The 24,475-nt window shown below is 44.2% G+C and overlaps 1 protein-coding gene across 7 annotated transcripts in view; it reads left to right on the top strand.

The window, feature by feature from the left end:
- CFAP61 (cilia and flagella associated protein 61) overlaps positions 1-24,475 on the top strand; it is a 257,667-nt gene that overhangs the window by 39,887 nt on the left and 193,305 nt on the right. For all 7 annotated transcript variants that reach the window (XM_072943713.1, XM_072943712.1, XM_072943711.1 and 4 more), the window contains exon 8: positions 3,169-3,328. In XM_072943713.1, coding sequence (XP_072799814.1) covers positions 3,169-3,328 — 160 coding nt within the window. The remainder of the gene's footprint in view (positions 1-3,168; positions 3,329-24,475) is intronic.

The following is a 24,475-nucleotide window of genomic DNA, read 5'->3' as shown; positions in this document are numbered from 1 at the left end:
AACAGCAACACACTCCTGGCTTTGCTCTCAGTGTAGGAGAATTAAAGACCCCTTTGTGGTGGAAAGTGCAGGGTGCCTGGCAGATGGACAGCAGCCAGCAATCGATGCCTTTTCACTGTACAGGTTAAAAAAAAAAAGCCCATCAAGTCAATTTATTTTTCCAAAAAACACACACGCACAAGGAAGCATTGGAATACTCCCACAAATTCATACTGAAGAACAGTGTTTCTCATACCAGAATAGTGACTTCACAGAAGCCCGAAGGGGAAAGCAGACACCTCCACCGTGCGTCCCTGCCCCGATGAGTCCATAATTCTGAACTTTTGTGAGTCGTCACAGCCCGGGGTGAGTGATGAGGACATAACAGGTTGCAGAATTGGAGAACGTTAAATCTTTATTCCTAATGGCAAAACATGTTTCTCTCATTTTCATCAGAATGTGTGATCCCTGCCATTTGAAATCAGCCTCCAAACACAATGAGCCATAATAGCTCGTTACTAACAGTGGTCTTATAAATAATACATTCTTATCACGCACACGCGCTCGCCGGGACGCCAGCGGAAGGTGTTTCAGGCCATCGACGTCGCGCTGCGCCAGCGTGGCTGTAGTCAGGAGGACATCTCCATGTGAACCAAGACGCGTGCCAATTTCTCCTGCCGAGAGGGGGGCTGGCCGCCTCTCGCCGCACACATGGTAGATGGATTGGCTAATCAGCGTCTGCTGAGTCTTGGGCCTAAAATTACAGAGAAGCCAGACTAACTGCGGTTCCACAGCCTTTGTTCACGAGTGCAAACAAGACAAACAATCCCTTGTTATTTGGGGAAGAAATTAAAATGTTTGTTTTGGACTTTTGTTAAAGTGTCGGTGGCTCTATAAAACAGCTGCGTAAATCCAGCCTCTCACGGCTAGTATTTTGGGGGTTCTGTAAAGAGAAGAACACATGTGGAAAAATTAATCTTGAAAAATTCCTTTTGCGTCCCAGTTTGGGAGTAAAATACAGGGCATCTTACATTGACTTTCCAAGCACATGTTTGAGAAGAAATGGTTTTCAATCAGAAGATACATTTGGGAACAAATAGTTTAATACATCATTTTTTCCCCTGTGTTGTTTAAAAGAGTGAGCATTTTTGTAGCTTCTTTCTCTAAGAGGTTACAGTGTGAACCGTTTTTTTCTGACTGGGCGTTTATGGAATGATGCTGCATTCTTAGACACAGAGAATGCTGATGACTCTCGAGTTCTCTTCTGCTTCCTGGATGGAACTGTCTCGAGAAATAAAGCCTGAACACCGGAAGGACTGGAACCAGTGATGCTGGTCTCTTGTAAGAGCTGTGAAAGTCGAGTCAGTCACCAGAATTTGCTTAAAACCCACATAAGAATCAAAGGGATTATTTATGTGAGAGTTATTTTTCTCCCCCCCAGTTTTATTGATATAACTGACATACCACATGGTATAAGTTCAAGGTGTACAACGCAGTATTTTGATCTATGTACACATCACAAAATAGTTACCATCCATGAGTTACCTTAAGAACTGTGCATCCTCTCATGCCTCTTTTAAGGTTTTAAGTGTTTTCCTTGCAGAGAAGAATGAAATACAGAATTACTGATGGGACATAACAAAGAATTTCAATCACAGTCATCTCTCAATGTGGTATTAAAATTTGATAGAATTAAAATTTGTTGTTAATTTATAATATTTCAGTCTCAGATCAGCTTGTTACTGAAAGTTCAGCTCTTTCCTCTCCTCACACTTGTGACACCAGATGTGTTGCGTTTTTCTCACACAGACAACTCTCTAGACACCAGCTGGTGTCCTGCAGTTTAATTCACTTCTGACACCGCCCAGACTTAGTGCAGACCGCACAGTTTAAGGGCTCAGGCCCACAAGACTGCCCCCTTTTTAGATGCCAGTCACAAGCCCCAGGTTGTCACCTGTATGTTTAACTGACTGGCCGTAAATCAGGGGCTCCCATGACTCCCTCCTCGGGTTTGACAATTTGCTGGAAGGGCCAGCAGAACTCAGGGAAACACTTATTATCATCAGTTCAGTTCGTTGTAAAGGATGCAATTAAGGAACAGCCAAACGGAAGAGATGCGTGAGGCAAGGCAGGGAGGAGGGGTGTGGGGCTCCCATGCCCTCCTGGACACGCCAGTGCCCAGCACCTCTGTGTTCAGCAGCCTGGAAACTCCTGGTCCCCATTGTGTAGGGGGTTTTATGGTGTTTCCATTAGTGATTGATGAAATCACTGGCCATTGGTGATTGAACTCAACTCCAGCCCGTCTCCCCTTCCTGGAGGTTGGGGGGCAGGGCTGAAAGTTCCAACCCTCTGATCGCGTGGTAACCCACTGCCGTTCTCCCACAGTCACCTCATCAGCCTCACCTCAGGCATGGTTGGAAGGGGCTTATTATGAAAAAGAAAAGATGCTCCTCCCAGGAAAGTTTAAGTGTTTTAGGAGCTCTGTGCCAAGAGTGTGGGATGGAGACCAAATTTTTTAAAATTACATCACCTCTCATACTCATCTTCCCACTTACATATTCCTCATCGAAGACCTAAAATCATGAGGCCATTGCGAGAGGCTCAGAATCAGGCAGGATGCGGCAGGTGATGTGGTTATAGCTCAGACCCACCTGGGGAACCAGCGAGATGAGCTTACCTCACTTGAACTTTCCCACTAAACCCCCGTCCTCACATCCCCTCCATCCAGTCAAGTGAGTGAGTTCCAGAAAATTGAAGAGTTCCCGCCTGATGAGGGGCGAATGACCATGAACTTCTCTGTGACTCGGGGGCCAATCAGACGGACCCTGAAGCAGTGGCGAGCCTTGCTGAGAACTGCGCGGTGGAGGGGAGGAGCTGGGCGGGAGGGCTGGGCTTGCCCGAGGGAAATGGCAAGGGCAGGGGCAGGCAGGGGCGCTGTCTGCGCGGAGCTCTGACTCGTTTTCCCTCAAGAGCCTCCTGCCAGCGTCCCGGGGTTACAGACCCCCCGGGCCTGTCCGCAGTGGCCGGTCACCGCCTGGCTGCGCACTGGGCTGGGCGCCGGGGCTGCCCGCCCGCCAGGCCCGTCAGGGCGCCTGCCGGGGCGCCGGGGGCCCGGGGCGGGGCTCGTGCGGGCCTCACGCTGGGAATCCGCCGGAGGGCTGACAGTGACCGGCGCGCCGGGTGTTGCAGGTGGAAGGCGCGGCTGTCGGCTTCATGAGCGTGTGCTCCAGGGTGAACATGCAGCTCCTGCACGAGTGCTTCGACCTGGGGCCCTTCCACGGACTCTGCACTCCTCATCCCGACGACGTCCTGCGACCGCCGCCGAAGCCCGGCCTCCGGGGGAGCCCAGGTACGCGGCCCTCGCAGGCGCGCCCGGCCGTGCCCTGGGGCGCGGTCCCAGCGCTGCCCGCAGCCCCCTGGCAGGAGTGGGTCCCGCGGCCGGGCGCGCCCTCGTGCACATGCGCGCAGCACAGACACCGCGGCCCTGCCGCTTAGGGTTCCTGAATTCGGGGCGACGGCCCTCCGCGTGTGCGCTGGTGGAGGAGGGCCGAGGGCGGTGAGATAGCGGACGGCCTCCAGGGTTTTACCCGCACGCGCGCGCACAGCACGAAGCCCGAATACAGGCGAGTTCTTCAAGTCAAGACCTCGAGAAATTCTACGTGCCGTTAAGTTTTTATTTCTTATATTGAGGTATGGTTGATTCACAGTGCTGTTAGTTTCAGGTGCTCCGCAAAAGGCTTCAGTTATACGTTTGTCTATATCCTTTTCCACATAAGCCTTTATGTTTTAATCCCAGCAGTTAGCACTTCCGTTTACGTCTTCAACGAATTGTTATGTGGTACGGGTCTACTGCAAGTTGTCATTTTTAAAAATTGAAGTGTACTTAATTTACAATATTGGTTAGTTTCCGGTAGACAGCAGATTGATTCAGTTATACACATATATCTGTTCTTTTTCAGATTCTTTTCCATTAAAAGTTATTCCAGGATACTGAGTACAGTTCCCCATGCTGTACAGCAGGTCCGTGTTGTTTATTCTATATACGGCGTGTGTGTCTGTTCCTCCCAATCAGTACAAAAGGGAACCACTGCTGCCTTTCCCCTTTGGTAACCGTTAAGTTTGTTTTCTTTGTCTGTGAGTCTGTTTCTATCTTTTTAAAAATTTTTTTGAGGGGGGATAATTAAATTTACTTATTTATTTTTTTTTAGCGGAGGTGCTGGGGACTGAACCTAGGACCTCGTGCGTGCTAAGCACGTGCTCTGCCACTGAGCTGTACCCTCCCCACAACAGGTTGTCTTTTTTCTTTTAAATCACAAAGCAAGTCTGTTTATCAAGTTGTCATTTTTGACTTGCTTAACTTATTTCTAGCCACATGCAATAGTAAAACAGATTTTTAAAAACTGTCTGTATTAGAATTTCCACCACGTGACATCAGGTAATCTCGAACTTTGGCATTTTAATTTAACGAGATCTCACTGCACCCATGGGTATGTTTGAGGTTAAGGATTTCAGTTCTGAAATCAGGCAGATGCAGGCAGGGTGTGTTAATTCACTTCTCTAAACCTGGGTTTTTTTTGTTTGTAAAACAGGAATATTTTACAGGGGCGTGTGGGGCCTCACCGAGGTTGCCCGCGTTCAGGGCGTCACCCAGGGCCCCGGGGAGCTCTGTGCTCAGTCAGTGTAGAGCATCATCGTGGGCAGTCGTTGTCCTCACTCTGTGTTCGGCCTTTCACCTGAGTCTTCCCAGGCTAAAATCAGGGCATCCTGAATTGCTCTGCCTTCCTGGGTCTGAAAGATTATACCAAGACCTTTCAAAACCAGGAAGAGGAGCATGCTGGGCGTGGCAGGGGTTGATTCGGTGGATCCTGTCTGCTGGGCGGGAAAGCAAGTGCGTGAATCTGCAGTGCTCACCTGATGTTCACACTCCTTACGAAGAACCCGCAGAGCCCAGGTGGAGAGGCTGATGGTAACACTTTCCCCGGAAGAAAGGTCGGAGGTCACTGCTGTCTCACGGTGAAGTCTGGCTTGCCCGCGTTCTCAGCAAAGGGGCTAGGAGTGTTCTGAAGGAACTTGCCAGCGTGAGGCAATTCTGAAAAATAAGTTATCGTTGTCACTTTTAAATGCATAAATTCTTCCTGAAGACAGCGTTAAATAGGTTTTTTGGCTCTGTTTTCTCATGTATAAAATGGAGCTAAAAATCGTCTCTAACCCATATCTTGTAATAATCTGTAATGGAAAAGAATCTGAATAAGAATATATACGTGTGTGTGTGTGTGTGTGTGTGTGTGTGTGTGTGTGTATGAAACTGAATCGCTTTGCTGTACATCTGAAACACTGTAAATCAACTGTTCTTCAATTAAAAAAAAATAGTATCCAACCCAAAGAGTTGTTGGGAAGATGAAATGTTAGAAACTACATGATATACTTAGCTCTCTGCCAAGCACAGAGTAAGTTCAAAAACAATGTAAGTTGTCCCCCTACCCCCATGACTGCTGTAATTAAAAATTAGTTAAAGGGGTGAGGGTGTAGCTCAGTGGTAGAGCACGTGCTTAGCATGCCTGTTGTCCTGGATTCAATCCCCAGCACCTCTGTTAAAAAATAGATATAAATAAATAAACCTAATTACTGCCCCCAATTTTATTTTAATTAAAAAAATTTAAAAAGAGAAATGCAAATAAAACTTAAAAAAATTAGTTGAAAAGATATTGTCCTTTCTAGTGTGTTTCTGAATGGCTTTGAAGCTACACAGAATGACTGGGAAATTTCTACCTTAGAAACTTTATGGACAGAAACAAAATTCAAAATTGAAGCAGAACCCTGGACTTAAAAACAGACATAATCTAGTATATTGTTCCCAGAGATACAGAAGCTGAGAGAAGCCTTACTTCTCGCTACTGCCTCTAATATTTTTCCTTAAAATTAGTTGATCTGGGACAGGATGGTGAGTCAAAAACATAGGAAAACTTCTCTTGTTATTTTGTGTGCCTTGTTTATTTTTGAAAATCCAGCTTTATGTTCACTGATAAAAGGGTGATTATGACATTGTTACCAGGGAGCACCGTTGTAGACTTCCAGATGACTCGGGCGTGGATCCCCGAATCAGCAGCAGCTCCTTGTGTCTAAGGAAAGGGTCATCACACATCTTGCTGCCGTCTTCCCATCAACCGCAACAGAGAATGAGGCTCCAGGGGAAATCTGAAATGTGCTATGATCCACGTTCATTTTCTTCCTGATGAAAGTCTCAAGTTAAAGTGAATATAATTTCCCTAAAAAAGGAGCTAAAATTCTTGTCTCGGTGGGCGCACATCATTGTGCTTCACACCTTGGATTTTGCTCAGTGCTTTTTATTTTTCAAAGGATTTTCGTATGTATTACCTCGTTTTGTCCTTATAACTTGATGTCAGAGGCAGGTGACACCTGCCCAAGCCCACAGAAGGTCTCACAATCACAGCTCCTTGGGGGCTGCCCCAGACCCCCACCTGGCTGTCTGCTTCCCAGGTGACTTTTGGTCTTGGGTGGCTGTGATTGAAAACTCCAGTGGCGGGTCTACTACACAAATCTGCTGTCAGCTTTTTCACTTCAATGAGGTATTTCGTGAGTTACCACTCTAAGGAGTTCTCAGTGACCTGTGTGTATGCGAGCCTTGGACCGCTTCCATCTTCTGGAATCTTCACCTCTGTGTCTGTGAGGTTGGCCAGGCCAGTCTGCCCAGTGCTGGAGGCAGGCCGGGAGTGCCAGGAAATTGACACCCCAGGAGCAGCCTCTGACCCCCTGTTTCTTGTCCCTGCCTCATACTGCTACTTTCTCAGTCAGCTCCCAAATAAACCGTTGTGCTCAAATCCTTGATTCAGGGTCTGCTTCGGAGGGAACCCACATCAGGACACTACTGATCTAGTCTTTCCCCAGCAGCTGTGAACATGTTTACTTACACACAACTGACAGGGGTCAGGGTATAACTACCCCGGCTCCCTCACCCCTCGGGTAGGATGGCTCTGAGACGTGAGCTTCGTACCGCTGCTCAGAGTTCCTCCAGGAGGAAGTGCTCCAGCTGGCAATCTGTGTGATGGCACAGGTTTTATTAGCGGCTTTCCCTTCCCATTCTGTCTTCATCATCACCCTACTGGTGCTTCCTGGAATCACCTCCCAAATAAGCTACTTGTTCTCTAATCTTTGACTCAGGTCTGGTCTTTTCCCACTAGCTGTGAAACTTGCGTTTTCATAGTAGCCTCAGCCCTTCCAAGCAGAGTAACAACGTCGCAGCTCAACCCTCCTGAGCTCGTGCGTGGTCCTCCTTCCTTGGCTGCTACACGCGCTGTGATCAGCCTGCTGTCTCATCGTTTCAGTGTGTCGGAAGTTTCCATCGGACCTAAGAAGTCTGACCATGCACCTTCACTTTGCATTCTACTGGAACAATCTGCACATGATCCCTTTTTTAGCCACCAATTCTGCATGCATGAGTTATTACACACACTTGTAAATTTTGGTTTTTATCTACTACACCTGAGGACTAAACTGGGACCAATGGGAAAAAAGTCTAAGGATGCAGGTTTTGTCCCAGTATTACAGGGAAAATCATGTAAACGTTTATTTTTTTAATTAAGTAGAATACCTAGTTTAGAAGTAGCAAGTTCCCCAAATACTGGAAGAATTCAAAGTCACAGATGCTCAGAAAAGAGCTTTCTGCTTGTGTGGGAGATTGTCCTAGATGAGATGTAAGACCCTTCAAGTGCCAAGAGTCTCTGAAAGCTTAGTGAACACACATCAGGATGTTCCGTGTGCTGGCAGTTTATGAATATTTTTCCTTCAGTGACAAAATAATATTTTTTTCCCCTGTTGGCTCCACCACTGGCCCTGCCCAGCACTTTCAAATCAAGCTGTGTTTTTTGTTCACGGCAACATCACAATGAAGACTTTGGAATCAGAACTGAGCTGGCCACTTTCTTGATGATGCATAAGGCGAAATCGGGCATGGCCTGCATTTGCCCAGCTGTACTGGCATCGACATGTTTATTAGTTAAAATTTAAAAAGATAAAAACAAAATTTTTGTTTGTCATGTAGGCCAATGGGACCTGCGGAGCAGGAAAGAGCCCTGTGGGTGACACTCGTTATGCACGTGGGCCCCACCACGCAGAGGCTCTGGAATGAGATGTGCCCCTGGCAGAGAGAAATGCAATGTCATGGAACAGAATTGGGGACTTCCAAAGGAATAGCCAATACAGACACCTAAAACCAACCCACCCAGGAAAAGTGCTGCTTACTGTACATTTAAAAGGCCTTTCAAAACAAAATTTTTGTAACATCTCCATATAAGACATAGCAATGTTGCCTTTTAAATTAAAAAAAAAATCACTCTGGTTGTCAGGAAATATTTCTTTATGTCGTATATAAATTTCTTTTATTAAACTTACATTTGCTTCTTACCTCAGATTATCTGCTCTGCAAGGGGAGGAAACATCTGGAACTAAGATTGTTGCCGGAGAATTGGTTCTTGTCTCGCATAGGAAAGAATTCAAGAGCGAGGCACAGTAAAGTGACAGCAAGTTTATTTAGAGACATACACACTCCATACGCAGAGTGTGGGCCATCCCAGGAGGCAAGAGAGGCGGCCCCAGGGTACGGGGTTGCTAGTTTTTGTGGGCTGGGTAATTTCATATGCCAGTAAGCGGGAGAATTAATCCAGGTGTTTTGGGGAAGGGGCAGGGATTTCCGGGAATTGGACCCCGTCTACTTTTTGGCCTTTTATGTCGGCCTGGGAACTGTCATGGGCCCTGAGGCGTGTCATTTAACATGCTAATATATTACAATGAGCTTATAATGAAGCTCCAGGTCCACCGGAAGCCAGATCTGCTGCCATCTTGGGCCTTGTTGGCTCTAACCAGTTAAACTGTCCTCAGTTGCTGCGTCATTCTTTTAGTGGTTGTGCCTTGTCCCCTTCTCTCCTGTCTTAATAAGTCACAGCTAAGAAACAGTGGCTAAATCAAGTCTTACTTATCAAGTGGTGTATCGAACAGTCCAGGCCTCTTTGCCTCTTTTCCTACGGCTCTGTTTTATACGCCTGGGTTGTTTTCTGTTTTACTTCATTCTTTTAACATGGGTTCCAAATACGAATGAAATTCTCATCCACAGAGCATAGCAGTATTTCTGCCAGAATATTTGCATTATGTGTCTCAGACCATGTTGTTAGCGCCTGGTATGCTCTGTAGTCGTTGAACTAGTGACCCACTAGGACTCTGAGTTTGTTTGCATGATCAGTGCGGAGTTCCACACACTGAGGGGCTTAAACAGCAGAAATTCATTTTCTCACAGTCCTAGAGATGAGAAGTCCGAGAACAGGGTATGGGCGAGGCTGGTTTCTTCTGAGGCCGATCTCCTTGGCTTGTAGATGGCTGTCTCTCCCCTGTGTCTTCATGTGGTTCCCGTGTGTGTCCCAGTCTCCTCTTCCTACAAGGACACCAGTCCTATTGGCTTAGGGGCCCATCCATCTGACCTCATTTCACTCTGTCTAAGGGCCCTTTCTCCAAAGATAGTCACATTCTGTGCTGTTAGGGGTTAGGACTTGAACATGAATTTTGTCAGGGGACAGTTCAGCCTGTAACACCTGGGATCCTGTGTCAGCCGTCCCCTGGTGCCCTGTGGCCAAGGCTGTAAGACTGGCAATAATGCGGATCGTGGCAGCAAAGTCCCCACTACTTACTGCTCATACAAAGCCTCACGTGCTGACTCATATTTGTCACAATTTGAATTTCATCTTTTTTTTTAAACCATCAAATGTCTTTTTAGTATAGGAAGTCAACAAAATTGCGTTCTTCTAAAACTTTAGTCACTCTTACCAACTTTGTTTTTCTAGAATTAACTGTGTGGGTTCTAAAGCTTTGTAAAACATGTTGACAAAACAAATATATAATACCAGACCTTTCCCAGGCTGACACGATTCTCTCCAAGGTTGACAGTGTCAACAAAAAATTCATCAGTCCATCTAAGAAAGAAATGGAAAACTTTATTCCAGTCAAATTAAGGATTACCACCCAGGAACACCCTCTCAGAAAGCTTTGAGAAATGTTTCACCCCTTAGAGGTCAAAGCACAGTTACGTAGGTTTTTGAGACAGAAGACCATACGTTAAATGACGTAGATAGTTTGTGCAATCCAGATCTGTGAGTGTTCCCCAAAAACTGGGTTTGCCTCTTGGTGAATGTCAACAGCCAATCAACACAACCAAGCTGAAGCACTGGAGAAGGAAGGCTTTAGTATTTCTTGCAGCAAGTGAGGAGAACACCAAGCTCTTTCCCAGAGCAGTGTCTCTGACAGCAGCACTGGGGAAGTTTTAAGCTAAAGGTACATGCATATTCATGAAGGTATATGCATATTCATGGAGGTACATGCATATTCTTGAGCTGAGGAGAATTCAGCATAGAATTGGGGTCAAGGTGCACAGAGTCCAAGCCTTAGTTGATTGAAGTCAGGAGGGTCACTGTCATCATTCCTCCTGCACCTGGGCGGCGGCCTTGGCCCCTGCAGAACTCAAAGACTATATCAGATTATGCGCAGCCCTTGAGGAGGAACTCGGACTCTGGTTTATGCTGAACTATTGTTTCCTGACTGTTTTTCCTTTGTTCCTGCCTTCTCTACTTCCCTTAGGGTCATTGATTACTAAGACCTGTTCAAGGGCAAAGCACTGTGGCCAAGCTTAGGTTACAAAATGGCTTAGAACAAAAATGGCTTCTCTCATGTCAAGAAAGCTGTTTCTGGTTCTCTCTCCCCAGGGAACTCCCTAACCTATGTGCTTACGTAAGTACGAAGTGGTGGGTCATGTGACCCCTTACAAGCTCGAGAAGGAATGTTATCTTTTAAGGAGGGTCCTGGTGCTGGGAGAATGTTCTTTATGGTTGAGCAGATGTTTCTGCCAGTGGGGGTGGGGGGAGGCTAGTCAATGCATCATGCAGAGAGGAGGCCAAAGGGCAGAGAAGAATCTTTATGTTTAAGTTTTCCCTGATTTGCCTTAGAACACAGTTTTTACTTCATCACCAGTGTACACTTGCGCGGGTCCTCAGGGCGGAGCCCCTGGGATCCAGGCTTGAGACCCGGTCTTGCTGAAGGGGTCATTGCCCTGAAGTGACCTTGGTGAGCCTTTTGATTATTTAATACAACCTGTTGCTGCTTTTCCATCTTCATTCGAATACTGGTTTCTAAGCCCTTTTGAATGCCTTTAAAAACAAGCAGCAACAAACGATGGCACCCCTCCTGAGGATCCGTTATCTTGCAGCGAGCAGGATGGCTGGTGACCACCTTCGTCCCCTCCCGTCGGGGCTGGGAGCGACTCGGCTGCGCTCCCTCCCGGAGAAAGAGTCCTTTCTCAACGGCAGAAGTACAAATGCATTTTTGCATAGGGCCGTGGGGTCTCTGGAAGAAAAGTGGCTTGATTTATCTTCGTTATGATCATTACGCACCGGGGTTATTTTCTCAGTAGGCGATGTCTCTTTGCCCCTATTTATGGAGCAGTGGAGAAGGCATTTAATGAATTTCAAGAGTGTATTTGACTGTAAAACACATCTCTCTTTAGTGCATTCACATGTAAATAGCCCTTTTATTTGTTCTCTCTGGTGACCTTTCTTCTTTTGGGGGGTAGAGCACAGTTTGTTGTTGTTTTCCATTCCCAAATGGGAGGCTGAATGATAATCGCGAAAGATTATGCAAAAAAATCCATGTTTAAAATAACGTTGATACGGCACTTGTGTTGCGGGATAATTATAGTAATTTGGCCATTACACTATATGGAGTCGGGAGTTAGTTGCTAGAAAACACGGTGATGGGGTGATTCAGAGGGTTTTCATCCCAACAGGCTGTTTGATCCTGCTGACTTTCCTCTTGAAAATCAATTGCTGGCGGTGAACACTCTGAATTCCCGCTTGATTAAATTGGCCGTCGGCGGGCTGTACCCATTGCGCTGGGGTCACTGTGAGTCCCGTGTCTGTTCACACAGGGTTTTTGACAACTCTTAACATATCACGGAGCCAGTGAAGCAACTAAGGAAGCAATTGCTAAAAATCCGCCTTTGCACGTGGCAGCTAACAAAGGAGAATGTATTAATTCTAAGCCCAGCATGAAGCCAGGTGTTTCACTGGGGGGGGGGGTCGCAAGCCTTTTCTCCGCTGCGTATTGCTCTGGCTCTGGGGGGTTTTCAGACTCCCAGGAATGCTTAGGCTCAGTCACAGAAGGCCTGGGACAGTCACCTTGGGAGCTCCGACTTCAGGATTACCTTTGACGGTGTCCCATTTCCCCTCAAGGTTATTAATATATTCAGGTTTTCTATTTCTTTTGAATAAACTTTAGGAAATTAGATTTTTTCTAGAAAAGCATCATTTAGTATATGAAGCTCAAAAAATGGTTAGTACACAGTTGTGGATCTATGTATTTATATCTCCAGTATGTATATATGTGTCCATATACATACAGACACGTATACATACATACCTACGTGTGTGCATACTGTTAAAACGGATTAAAGAAGACAGTTTACGTGATACGAACAAACGTTATTTAACACTTCATGAAGTGGACAGTCTCTTTTCAGAGAACTGCAGAATGGGCCAGAAGTCTGGAAGCTTTATAGGATGAGTAATAAAGAACAAGGAAGAGAAAAACAGTGTCTGATTGGCTGGGGCCACATAGTTGGGGTGAGAAGGCCCAGAGTTGCTTTGGCATCTGGGGATTGGCCGACTAGGTATATTGCATTTTTGTTCAAGTGTAGCATTTACAGGGACATGCATGAAAGTTACGTAAGGCTGGTTTTGTTGACATGGCCCCCCCTACCCCTGACCTGCCACCCCAGGCAGGAGTGACTCCATCTTGGGCCTAGAAAGTTATTTCAACCACATATATATGTTTTGTATCCAACTCCATGTGGAAAAAGACTTCTTGTCTTTTTTATTGAGTGCTGATTTCAATCTACATGAAAGGTTTTAGAGATAAGAGAAAAGTAAATCACAAAATTAACTATACAAAAAATAGTATTCATCATAATGTTATTGAACGCAAGTTTGTGTGCCCCACACACCATGAGGCCAAATAAACCAAAATGTTGGAGTTTGGAGCAGAGAAAGGTATATTACAGGGCCAAGCAAGGAGGACTGGTAGCTCACGCTCAAAAATCCCAAATTCCTTGATGCTTTTCAGGGAGACGTTTTTATAGGCAAACTTTGGAGTGAGGGCTGCAGGGTGTGTGACTTTCTTCTGATGGGTTGGTGGTGAGGTCACAGGGCGGTGCCCCAGGACGCTTGTGCTCAGCCTGAAGTTACCATCCTCACCTGGGCGGGGCCTTAGTTCCTGCAGAGGAACTCGAAGATGTTGCTGTGTATTTCCCTTGAGGAGGAGCCAGGGTCCTGCTTTAATCACTACACGTGCTTTCTTGATTATTCCTCCTTTGTTCTGCATTCCCTTACTTCCCTGATTTTTATGGGCTGGGTAATTTCAAATGCTAACAAGTGGGAGGATTGTTCCAACTATTTTGGGAAGGGGCGGGGATTTCCCAGAGTAGGGCCACTGCCCACGGTTTGACCTTTTATGGTCAGCCTTGGAACTGTCATGGCACCCGTGGGTGTGTCATTTGTCATCCATATTTATATTTAGCATATATATAGCTAATATATTACAATGAGCGTGTAATGAAGCTCAAGGTCTACTAGAAGTCAGGTCTTCTGCCATCTTGGACTTAGTTGGTTCTAACCAGTTAACCTATCCTCAACTGCTGTGTCGTTCTTTTAATGGTGTGTCCTCCCCCTTCCCTCCTGTCTCAAAGTGAGGACTCTAGCCCGGGAGACAGCATCTCAGAGAGCTGAGGAACTGCTCTGAAGAGGCAGGGGGAAAACGCAGTGTTACGTACGACTTTTTAGTGAGGAGGGGAGTACATGCAGTCAGCGCACGTTTTGGCAGGGGCTTGCTGCCAGTCACCAGGAGCAGATGTCACCGTTAGTGATTTCAGTGCTTTTCTAGGTATGAGGAGATGCAAGAATTTGGGCTCATAAAATCTTCTCCTGAAAATGTCTGTCTGAAGGCCAGTTTTCCCAGAGCACAGAGCACCCTATTTCTGATCTCCACCCTGAATACCTTTCAGGGAGTACTGAAGGTCAGTGGCTGCAGGGGCTCATGATTTAATCTAAGCAGAGGTAGATGGCTAGAGCCAGTTTTTAGTTGCAATACTAAAAATGAACAAACAAAAAATCCAAATAAATAAATCCCCCCCCCCCAAATCTCCCTCAAGCTATGGCTAATCTTGAGAGTGTTCACTGGTCAGCTATGCAGCAGGCTTTAAAAAGTTTACAGATGGTGAAGGGAAGCGGGTGCAAGATAATCTTATGTCCAAAAAATAAACACAATGTGAACTGAAGTCTGAGTAAAATTGCCTGAGCAAATGCCACCGTGAGCCCAGTCACAGAAGTGACTCTGACACAGTATTGTATCTCCTTTCTCTGTTTTTGAAAACGTGAAGACCATCTTCACTTTACAGAAAGGTTACAGGCACTTTGTCCCTTCCTGAACCATTTGTGAATAAGGTGCTGACAAGATGCCAGATCACCTGTGAAAACTTCCATGTGTGTTTCCCCAGAGGGACGCTCTCCTTTACAACCTCAAACATTCCTCAGTATCAAGCAATTAGCTTGAAAATGTTCCTGCCATCCAATCTGCAGTCCCAGACCCATTCAGGTTTCTCCATTTGTCCCAATAATGTCCGTCGTAGCAAAAGTGTCCAGTCCAGAGTGACAAAGTGCATTCAGTGGCCATATTATCTTTCCTTTTGGACCAGTTTCTCAGTCTTCCCTCAACTCCGATGACCCGAACACTTCTGAAGACGACAGGCTGCTGGTCTGTAGAGTGTGCTTGTGTGTGCTAGATGTCTTCTCATGACGACTTTCACGGTAGGCACATCTGGCAGGACCGTCCGGGAGGGGCAGGGTTCTGCTGTTGCACGTCTTCAGTCTGTCCCACTGCTGATCATGTGTGTCACTCGGATCCCTTGACAAAAGTGACTCTTGTAGGTGCAAAGTGAAAATGATCTGAGCTTACTCCGGCCTGTGCAGAGATCTGTGTAAAAACTCCTTTATTACTCACCTCTCTCGGCTCCACCTTGACTCTCACTTGGAATCAGCTACTTCAGGTGGGTGATCCTATTCAAAGCCCCCCCGGGAGATTCAGCCTGGCTCCCCAGCTTCCCGCACAGGTACTTGCTGCTGCTGCTGCTGCCTCCGTGGTTTAGTGATGCTCTTGGTTTCTCAGTGAGTCAGCTGAGCCTGATCCAGCTGCAGCCTCTGGTTTTCGCTACACAGTTCATTTCAAGGAAGTGGTTCCAGAGTCTCTTTGCGACCAAAACTAACTTCAGCTCTACTGCAGCCTCTAAGTAGGAGGCCTGCAAACTGCAAGGATCCAGCTTCCAAGGGCCCAGAGTGGGGCTCTGCCCACAACTTCTGCTCTCGTATCTCTGGTTACATCTTTCTTCTCCCTAAACTTGTCTTTACCTTTTACCCTCTTTAAAAACAATTAGATTCTTTTGTTTGGCCCTTTTAAACAGCTAGCTCTTAGACTTGTCAAGTCTGTGGGTTTCTTTCTTTCTGAACTTATTGATATCTGCTTTCATTCCTGTGATCTCCATTCCCTTAATTTTTTTTTTTGGCTTGGCTTTGTTTTTCCTCTTCTAGTTGCTTGATTAATTTATTTTCTTTTTTTTCTTGTTTGATGTAAAAGCATTTGTTGGGAAGAAAAACTTTTCCTCTACCAACTCTGGTCCTAGTGGTCAGGGACTTGCAGAGTAACTGACAAGAGACAGATTAGCAGGAGCAAAGTTAATTACACAGGCAGGCGCGCCCTGTAGTGGGAGCAACCCACTGACAGTCGGGAGTAAAGGCGTATATACCAACGTGACCAAGGAGGAGTCTTGTTAGGGCTTCAATGAAAAATATGGATTTTTTTTAATGCTGATGGGATTGTGCCATGAAACCATTGAACTTGCCTTGGGTAAATTCATCCTGGAAATGTGTACTATATGGTTGAGGTCATTAACGGTGACCATATCCACTTTCCCAGAGTTAAAAGGAGCTCTGGTGACCAGGTGCCCAATGTGGCCAAATCTGTTTTCTCTCACCTTCACCACCGTCTCAGCAACCCACTGGCACTGCACAAGAAAATGCAGCTGTCTGTCAACTGGGGAGGAACAGAAAGCCTGCTTTGCTGGAATTTTATGAGGAAGCTTAAATTGGACTCTTAAAAGCTTCTCAAGGCTAGAACGCCAAGCCAAGAACTCACCACCAGATTTCACTTGAAGTACCTACAGATTTGGGTGAATTTCTCTCTTCTCAAGATCCCTCCGATATCCTCCTTTACTCACTTGTAATGTGGGGAGACCTGTAAGCCAGGCATCAGATACCCAGGAGAGGTTTGTAAGCATTAGCTCCATAAAATCAGCCCATTTCCTTAAACCTGTCTTGTCATATGAGATTCTATGCACATCATTCTCAAATATGACATTTTAATCAAAGCCTTGGTCATATAACCAATGTTTCCAGTTATGTCCTGTTACACGGTGAACAGATTCTTATCAAACCTATGAAAACAATTATATAAATGTCATGAAAATGAGAATACTCAGTGAGAGTTTCAGAATTCTGGAGGCATCAGGCAGGGAGAAAAATATAAATATTTTATTTCTGTTTACAAAAGTATAATTTACTAAGTTGTCATTAGTTTAAAATAGCTTAAGAGAAAAAAAGAAAGCGGTTCCTTAAATCCAGGAGCAAAATTTTAAACAAAAGACGTAATTATCCTTCATCAGTTCATTTAGTACCATGTAATTCATTCTTGTTCTGCTCGGTTTTGAGTCTAGTTTCATGGACCCATCGGCTCCGTGAGAGTTTGTGAATCCTTACTTAGTGCAGCGATAAGATCACAGGGTCGTTTAAACAGCGCCGCCAGTGCCGGCACTCCAGAATGCCTGGCATGGTCCCTTCTCCACAGGTCTCTGAGACAGTTTGTTTTGTAAAAAAGAATGAAATAATGCCACTTGCAGCAACATGGATGGACCTAGAGATGATCATACTAAGTGAAGTCAGACAGAGAAAGACAAATATTATATATCACTTATATGTGGAATCTAAAAAAAGATACAAATTTTATTTACAAACCAGAAATAGACGGACATAGAAAACAAACTACAGTTACCAAAGGGGAAAGGGAGGGGGAGGGATAAATTAGGAGTTTGGGATTTGCAGACACACACTACTGTATATGAATAGGTAAACGACAAGGGCGTACTGTGTAGCACAGGGAACTATATTAAATTCCTTGTAGTAAGTTATAACGGAAAAGAATCTGATAATATAAATATATATGTTAAAAAAAGAATAGATTAATAATCCAAGAAAACCTTGTTGTTTTAACAGAGGGAAGGCCAAACCCTAGCTTTACATTCAAACATTGTTACTGAAGCTCACTTAAAAAAGAAAGCGTATAAATAAACCCATCCAATCTCAGCCAGCTTTGACCAGCCACTCAATGTGAAATTTCTTTCCGTAAACCTTCTACACCTTTCCGTATCATTCAGATTTTATCTGCTCCTTCCCTTTCTCATTCTGGAACAGCCAGTCGATCTCTTTCTTTTCCACCTTAACAGGAACACATCCTGCACTCTCCGCCTGTCATTCATACAAAGTCATTTCCCTTCTAGTGATTTCATTTATATATGTTGATTATAATCTTTATCAATTATGACCTTCATTTTACAGAGAAACTGAGGAAGTGGGCAATTGTGGATTGTCTGTCATATACCACCATTTTCTAGCAGACCAGCAAATTTTACGAATTTCATAATTTTTAGAGATATATGCTTGTTTACAGCAGAATTTTTTGATGTGGCAAATCCAAATATCTTCACTGACAGATCCAAAAACTTTAGTCTCTCTGTAAAAATAAGAAGTCAAAAGTATAGAAACTTAAACTTCATAATGAATGTTTTAATATTTTATCTTCTTTAGAAATGATTTAGATGTTTGCTGAATATTTATTACTTAGCATAACTTGGGCATAGACAGTCTTGGTACAGGGTACTAAAGAATGGCTCCTTTGCTCAGCTTCGCCACCTCATACTGGTTTGCCTTTCATGTTTAGATCTACCATCCACATGGAGTTGATTTTCACGTGTGCTGTGTTAGAGGAATCATTCCATTAAAAAAATAAACGGACATCCAATTGCCCATGCACCATGCATTGGAAAGGTCATCCTTTCCCCCACTGTAGGCCACCTTTGCATAAATCAATTGTCCATACTGTATTTGTGGGTTGATTTGGGGGTTTTTCATTCTATTTGTCATTTTCATCCTGCCTTAATCACCATAGCTTTATGTTAAATCTTGATATCTCCTAGAGCAAGTCTCTCTACCTTATTCTTAAAAATGGGCTTTTTAATTCTTAGTTATCTGATTTCCCAAATAAACTTGGAGAGTTAACTCAAAATAATAATAACTTTCGAGATCTTGAGTGAAATTGCTTTGAATCTATACGTCATTTTGGAGGGAACTGACGTCTTTACGATACATTAAGACTTTTAATCTATGAATGTGGTATATTCCTCAATTTATTTATGTCATTTTAAATTTCGTTTCACAATGTTCTATAGTTTTTGCATAGAGGCTTTTCACATCTGTTGTTAGATTTGCTCCTAGGTATTTGATATTTTCACACTTTTGGACATTATATATTTTAACAAATCTTTGTTTTCAAATTGTTGCTGTTACGCGGAAATGCAGTTGGTGTTTGGATAATGACTGTATAGCCAACAATCTTGCTACACTGATTTATTAATTCTATGAATTCATTTGTAGATTCTTCTGAATTTTCTTTGCTTAATATAAGTTTTTATTTTTTACTTTCAAAGTCTTATTCTTTTATTTCTTTTCTATGCACCGGCCAATACCTCAAGTAGAAGCAGTGTTAGCAGGCATCCTTGTGTTTTTTTCTCAATATTAAATGGAAAGCTCTCAATATATCACCATTACAGATGGCTTTGTGAATCCTCATTAGCAGAATAAGGAAGTTTCTGTATTTCCAGCTTGCCAAGAGATTTATCAGAAATAGTTGTGCTTTTGTAAAATTGAATTTTATGAAATGCTTTTTTCCTGTACTTACTGAGATGATTGTATTCTTCTCCATTATTCTGTTAATGGGGTGAATTATATTGATTGATTTTTGTATGTTAAGTATTTTGTTAATAATAGAGATGTATTATTCTTTTTATGCAATCCTGGATTTTTTTTTTCCCGCTAGCGTTTTGTTGAGGATCTTTGCAGCTATGTTCATGAGTGAGACTGGACTTTAATTTTCACTTCTGGAAATGTCCTTGCCAAGCTCTGGAAATGAGGTTTTGCAGCCTCATAAAAAAATCTGAGGAGTATTCTGTCTTCTATTTTTGGAAGCTTATGCAAGGTTAGAAATAATTATTCTTGAAGTATTTTGTAGAATTTGCCAGTGAAGCCATCTGAACCCAGTGCACTTTGAGGGGGAAATTTTTAATTGCAGTTTCAGTTTTTGAATTGTTATGTAACTGTTTTCCTTTGACCTGTTTGGTAGTTTGTACATTTCCTTTACATTTAAAATGTATCAGGATAAAGCTGACGCCGTGTTTCCTTTGCTTTGACTGTACCGGGAGCATCCACACGCTGCGCGGTGACGGCGCTGTCTCGCGGTTCCTGACGCCGCCGACTGTTCGGGTTCTCTTGCTCAGTGTTGCCAGAGGGACACCAGTTTCATTAGCCTTCCCAGAGGACCGACTTTCGGTTGCGTGATCCTCCCTATTTTATGTTTACTACCTATTTTATTTCTACTCTTTTCTTTATTATTTCCTCCTTTTCATTTTTGGGCTTAATTTGATGTTTGTTTTCCTATATCTTTAAGTGGATTTTTAAACCCATTGATTTTCAGTTTTTCTTCTTTGCTAATATGAGTGTTTAAATCATAAGTAATCCTCTATGCTTGGATTTAGCTGCAACTTGCAAAGTTTGTTTTGAAATGTTTTCATTGTCAATATTTTTGAAATTTCATTTTACTTATTACCCTTTGACCCATAAGTTATTTAAAAGGATATTTATTTCCAAACATATAGGAATAACCTAGTTATATATTTTTTAATTTTATTATTTTTTATTTATAAATATTATTTTACTTATTTTGGGAATCATAATCTATGTACTAAATATAGACGTTTACACAGTAAACAGGCTTTCCTCCCACCCAGTTCTCTTCCCAGAGGTACGCATTAATTGTCAGTTTCTTGTCTGTCACTCCAGAGTGATCTACCCATAGGCAAGCACTCATGTCTGTATGTTCTTTTTAGAAACACAGATAATAGTATTTTATACACACCATTCTGCATCTTGCTCTTTTCCACTTAACGTGTATCTTTGCAGTCTTTTCAGGTCAGAACATGTAAAGCTGCCTCAGTCTTTGTTTTATTTTGCTTCTAAAATGAGGAGAGGAATGGTTTTCTAAACAACATTTCCACCTCTGTTGTCAGTGACTCCCTTTCCATCATTAAAAACAAAAGCGAAAATGGACCCCCTGCAGCCAGCGTGCACATGCGAGGAAGCAGACCTTCTCTTCCTGGAGCTTCTCCTCAGTCCTTTCGAGGCCATTTCATGGGACTTGAAGGGGGCGACGCTGCTGGCTTCACACGGGTCCAAGAGGTTGCAGCTGTCGTCCCACACGACCAGCTCCGACCCCAGCTCTCTTCCTGTTGTGGTTCCGTCTCTATGTTTCCAGGTGAAGCAGATCTTTCTTGCCAGGCTCGTCTCTTTTCTTGATGGCTGTTCAGCAGTCGGTTGTGGTTTTGTTGTGGTTGCAAGGAGAGGTGAGTTCGTGGTCTTACTACTCTGCCATCTAGACCGGAAATCTAAAATTTTATTTTATTATGGTAAGAACACTTAACGTGAGAATTGCTTTCCTAAATTTTTTTTTAATTGAAGTATTGTCAGTTTACAATACTGTGTCAATATCTGGTGTACAGCATCATGTTTCAGTCATACACATACACACATATATTCCTTTTCATATTCTTTTTCATTATAGGCTGCGCTTTCTTAAATCTTTCAGTGTTCACTGGAGTTTGTTAACTACTGGAAGAGCGCTGTACAGCAGATCTCTGGGACTTATTCCTCTTGTGTTACTGAAACTTTTGATGCCTTATAAAGGTTTATACCTTTTGAGTAGGATGTCCCCATTCTCTCTATGTAACCCTGGGCAACTACCATTTTACTCTCTGCTTCTGTGAGTTTGAATAGTTTAGATACAACATATAAGTGAAATCATGTATTATTTGTCCTTCTGTGAATGGTTTATTTCCCTTGGCATGATATGTTCAAGGTTTATGCTTATTGTCACATATTGCTGGACTTCCTTCTTTTTAAGGTTGAGTAATATTCCATTGTTTGCATATTCCACATTTGCTCTCTCCATTTGGGTGTTTGAGGTATCTTTTTATCGGTAGGTTTTAGCTTAATTGCACTGAAGCTGGAGCTCCTACCCTGAGTGATTTTAATCCTTTAAATGTTGTTGAATATGTGGTCAATTTTGGTAAATATTCCTTGAGTCCATGAAAAGAGCTTATATCCAGTAGTTGTTAGGTACAGTGTTCTAGGTGAATCAGTCACATTAGATAATATTGTCAGAATCTTATTGACCTCATCAATCGATCAATTTATGAGAGGTGTGTTAAAATCTCCTGCTTTAAAAAAAAAATCTGCTTTGACTGTGGCTGTCCCAATTTCTTCTCATAGGTTTTCATTTTTTCATTGTGTATTTTCAGTCTGTGTTTTCAGGTGCGTAAGTTTTGTCATTATGTCTTCCTTGAACTTAAAAAAAATCAGTTATGAAGTGTCCTTCTCTATCTCTAGTGACCTTTTCCTGCCTGAAAGTTTACCTTTCCTGATTTTAATGTGTCCACATCTGCTTTCTTTGGTTCATATTTACACACACATCGTTTTCCGCCCTTTTACCTTTATCCTTCCTACTTCCTTACGTGTTAGATGTGTCTCTTGTAAACAGCGAAGAGTTTGGCTGTTGCCTTTATCTACTGTGACAACTGTTGTCTTTTAATTACAGTATTTAGTTCATTTACATTTAATGTTCTCGTGGGTTTATATCTACCATCTAACTGTACAGATGTCCCCTACATTTCTATGTTTTATTCTTGGTATTTTTCATTTGTATCTTTTTCTTTCTTGATCCCACCAGTGTCTTGATCCCACAATTTCATTAGTGTTTTTTCAGAGAACCAGCTTCAGGATTTGGTTGATTCTGTTACATTTTGTGACTGCATCGAAAATCCGTTGCCTCTATAATGCTGCTAACAAACACCTGCCAAACCGCAGTGGCATCCCGCAGTGAGCACGTTCTGCTGCTGCAGCTGATCAGCTCGGCAGCTCTGCTGGTCTTGGCCGGTCTTCTCCCGTGTCTTCGGGTTGGCTGCCTGTTGGCGGATCGGGGCTAGCCTTGGCTCTGCTGCATGTGCCTCTCATCCTGCAGCAGGCTAGACGGACATGTCCTCAAGGGGATGGCAACCGTGCAAGAGACCCAGTGGAAATACACAAGGCCCCTTGCGGTCTAGGCCTCGGACTAACATACGTCACTCAACACATGCCACGTAACACGAAGCAGGTCCCAGGCTGAGCCTAGGAGCAGAGTGAGGGGACCCTACATGGAAAAGGGCCTAAAAGGGGAGAAGGTGAAAAATCAGCATTATGATTACAACTCATGTTCACAAAACAGAATAAAGCTGGTGGTTTTGCCATGGCCTTTTTTCTCTCATCCTAAGGAGACACAAACTCCAGGTTAACCTGCTGGAAGCTGAAACCTCTAGTCTCATCTCAAGACAGTGGCCTGAAGATCACCAGTGCTTTGAGCTCAGGTTCAACATACTGCATGCTTTGGGGTCGACACTGCAGTTCGGCTGGGAGGAGTTTCCTTGAAAACTATGAAGACGCTCTCTGTCTTCCTTTCATGCGCGGCCTGCCGAGTGTTTTCCTGTGTATCTGTGTGGACTTTGTTATCAGCCCCTTGCTGTTCAGTTAGCCAATGCTGAGCCCACACAGTGGCCGTCAGGACCCTGCTCTAGTATGTGACAAGCCTTGAATGGTCCAATGGCAGGATAAACATGCAGGACAAATGAAGTTACAATCAGAAAATTGTTTTGAAGGATAGAAAATTGTGGTGGGACCACAGCAGAGTTACACACAAGTCATCTTGGGAGCATCCATACAGGCTTCATAGCTTTTGGGTTAAAACTTTAAAAACAAATTGGAGCTTTCTAGGTGAATGAGCAGAAAGATTTTCCTGGCAGTGGGAAGGAAACATGCTTGTGCACAGTCGGGAGGCGTTAGAGCTCGGGCTTGCTGGGGAGAGCACAGGTCAGTGATGCTGGGGCAGGAAGTGAGGGTGTGGCAGGAGACTCGAAGGGGGACGGGAGGTGGAGGAGCGGCGACGAGGGCTTGGTGCCTCTCAGGAGAGCGCAGGGCCTGCTTAACGACAGCCTGTCTGCTGGGGAATTGCTGGGACTCTTTAGCTAGACAGGGTACATGGTCAACCTCCAGTTCCTGGGAAGGCTTTCCAAGAGCCACTGGCGTGCGCAGGGAAGAGACGAGGAGGAGCTGAACTAGAATGGTGTTTATGGATGAACCTGGGGGAGTCTGGAGAATTAATGGAACTTGATGTTTTACTGCGTATGGGGAAGGAGGGTTGTGGGCAAGGGAAGCATCAAGGGTGGCTTCAGGAACTGGGTTGCTGATGGACCTGTTTTGTGAGATGGGACTAGTAAGAGCGAGTGACTTGTTTGATGGGGGTGTTGGGATTTTTGATTGGGACAAGCTGAGTATGAGCTTCTTAGGAAGCACTCGGGTGGATACACAGCACTCGGCCAGCAGCAGGTGCCTACGGAGGTTAGGCCGAAACAGGGCCTCCCCAAAGGTCTCCCCATCCTAATCCCCGGGATGTGTACGTGTTACCTTAGATCTGGAAAAAGTGTGGTTCAGGATCTTGAGATTATCCTGGTTTATCTCAGGGTCCCTAAATGCCATTTCAAGTGTCCTGATGAGGGAGGCAGAGGGAGGTGACCCAAACAGAAGAGGGGGAGGCCGTGTGAGCACAGAGGCAGAGATCAGAGTGACGGAGCCACGGGGCGGGAAGTGCCAGCACCACCGTAAACTGCAAGAGATGGCGGTGGACCCTCCCCGAGAGCCTCCAGAGGGGCCGGGGCCCTGCCCGCCCCTTGATTGACTTCTGCCCAGAGATACTGATTTTGGACTGCTGGCTCCCAGGACTCGGGGAGAATACATTTCTGTTGTTTTAAGCCACCCAGTGAGCGGTCATTTGTTATAGCCGCCCTGGGAAACTAACACAGTTATGAAGAAGACCAAAGGGCCGGAGGAAAACCAAGGAAGGAAACGTGTCAAGAAGTCAGGACGTCAAA

This window comes from Vicugna pacos, chromosome 19 (genome assembly GCF_048564905.1).
Source record: "Vicugna pacos chromosome 19, VicPac4, whole genome shotgun sequence".
NCBI lineage: Eukaryota > Metazoa > Chordata > Mammalia > Artiodactyla > Camelidae > Vicugna > Vicugna pacos.
The sequence above is the reverse complement of the archived record's forward strand: the minus strand, read 5'-3'. Positions and strand labels throughout refer to the sequence as shown.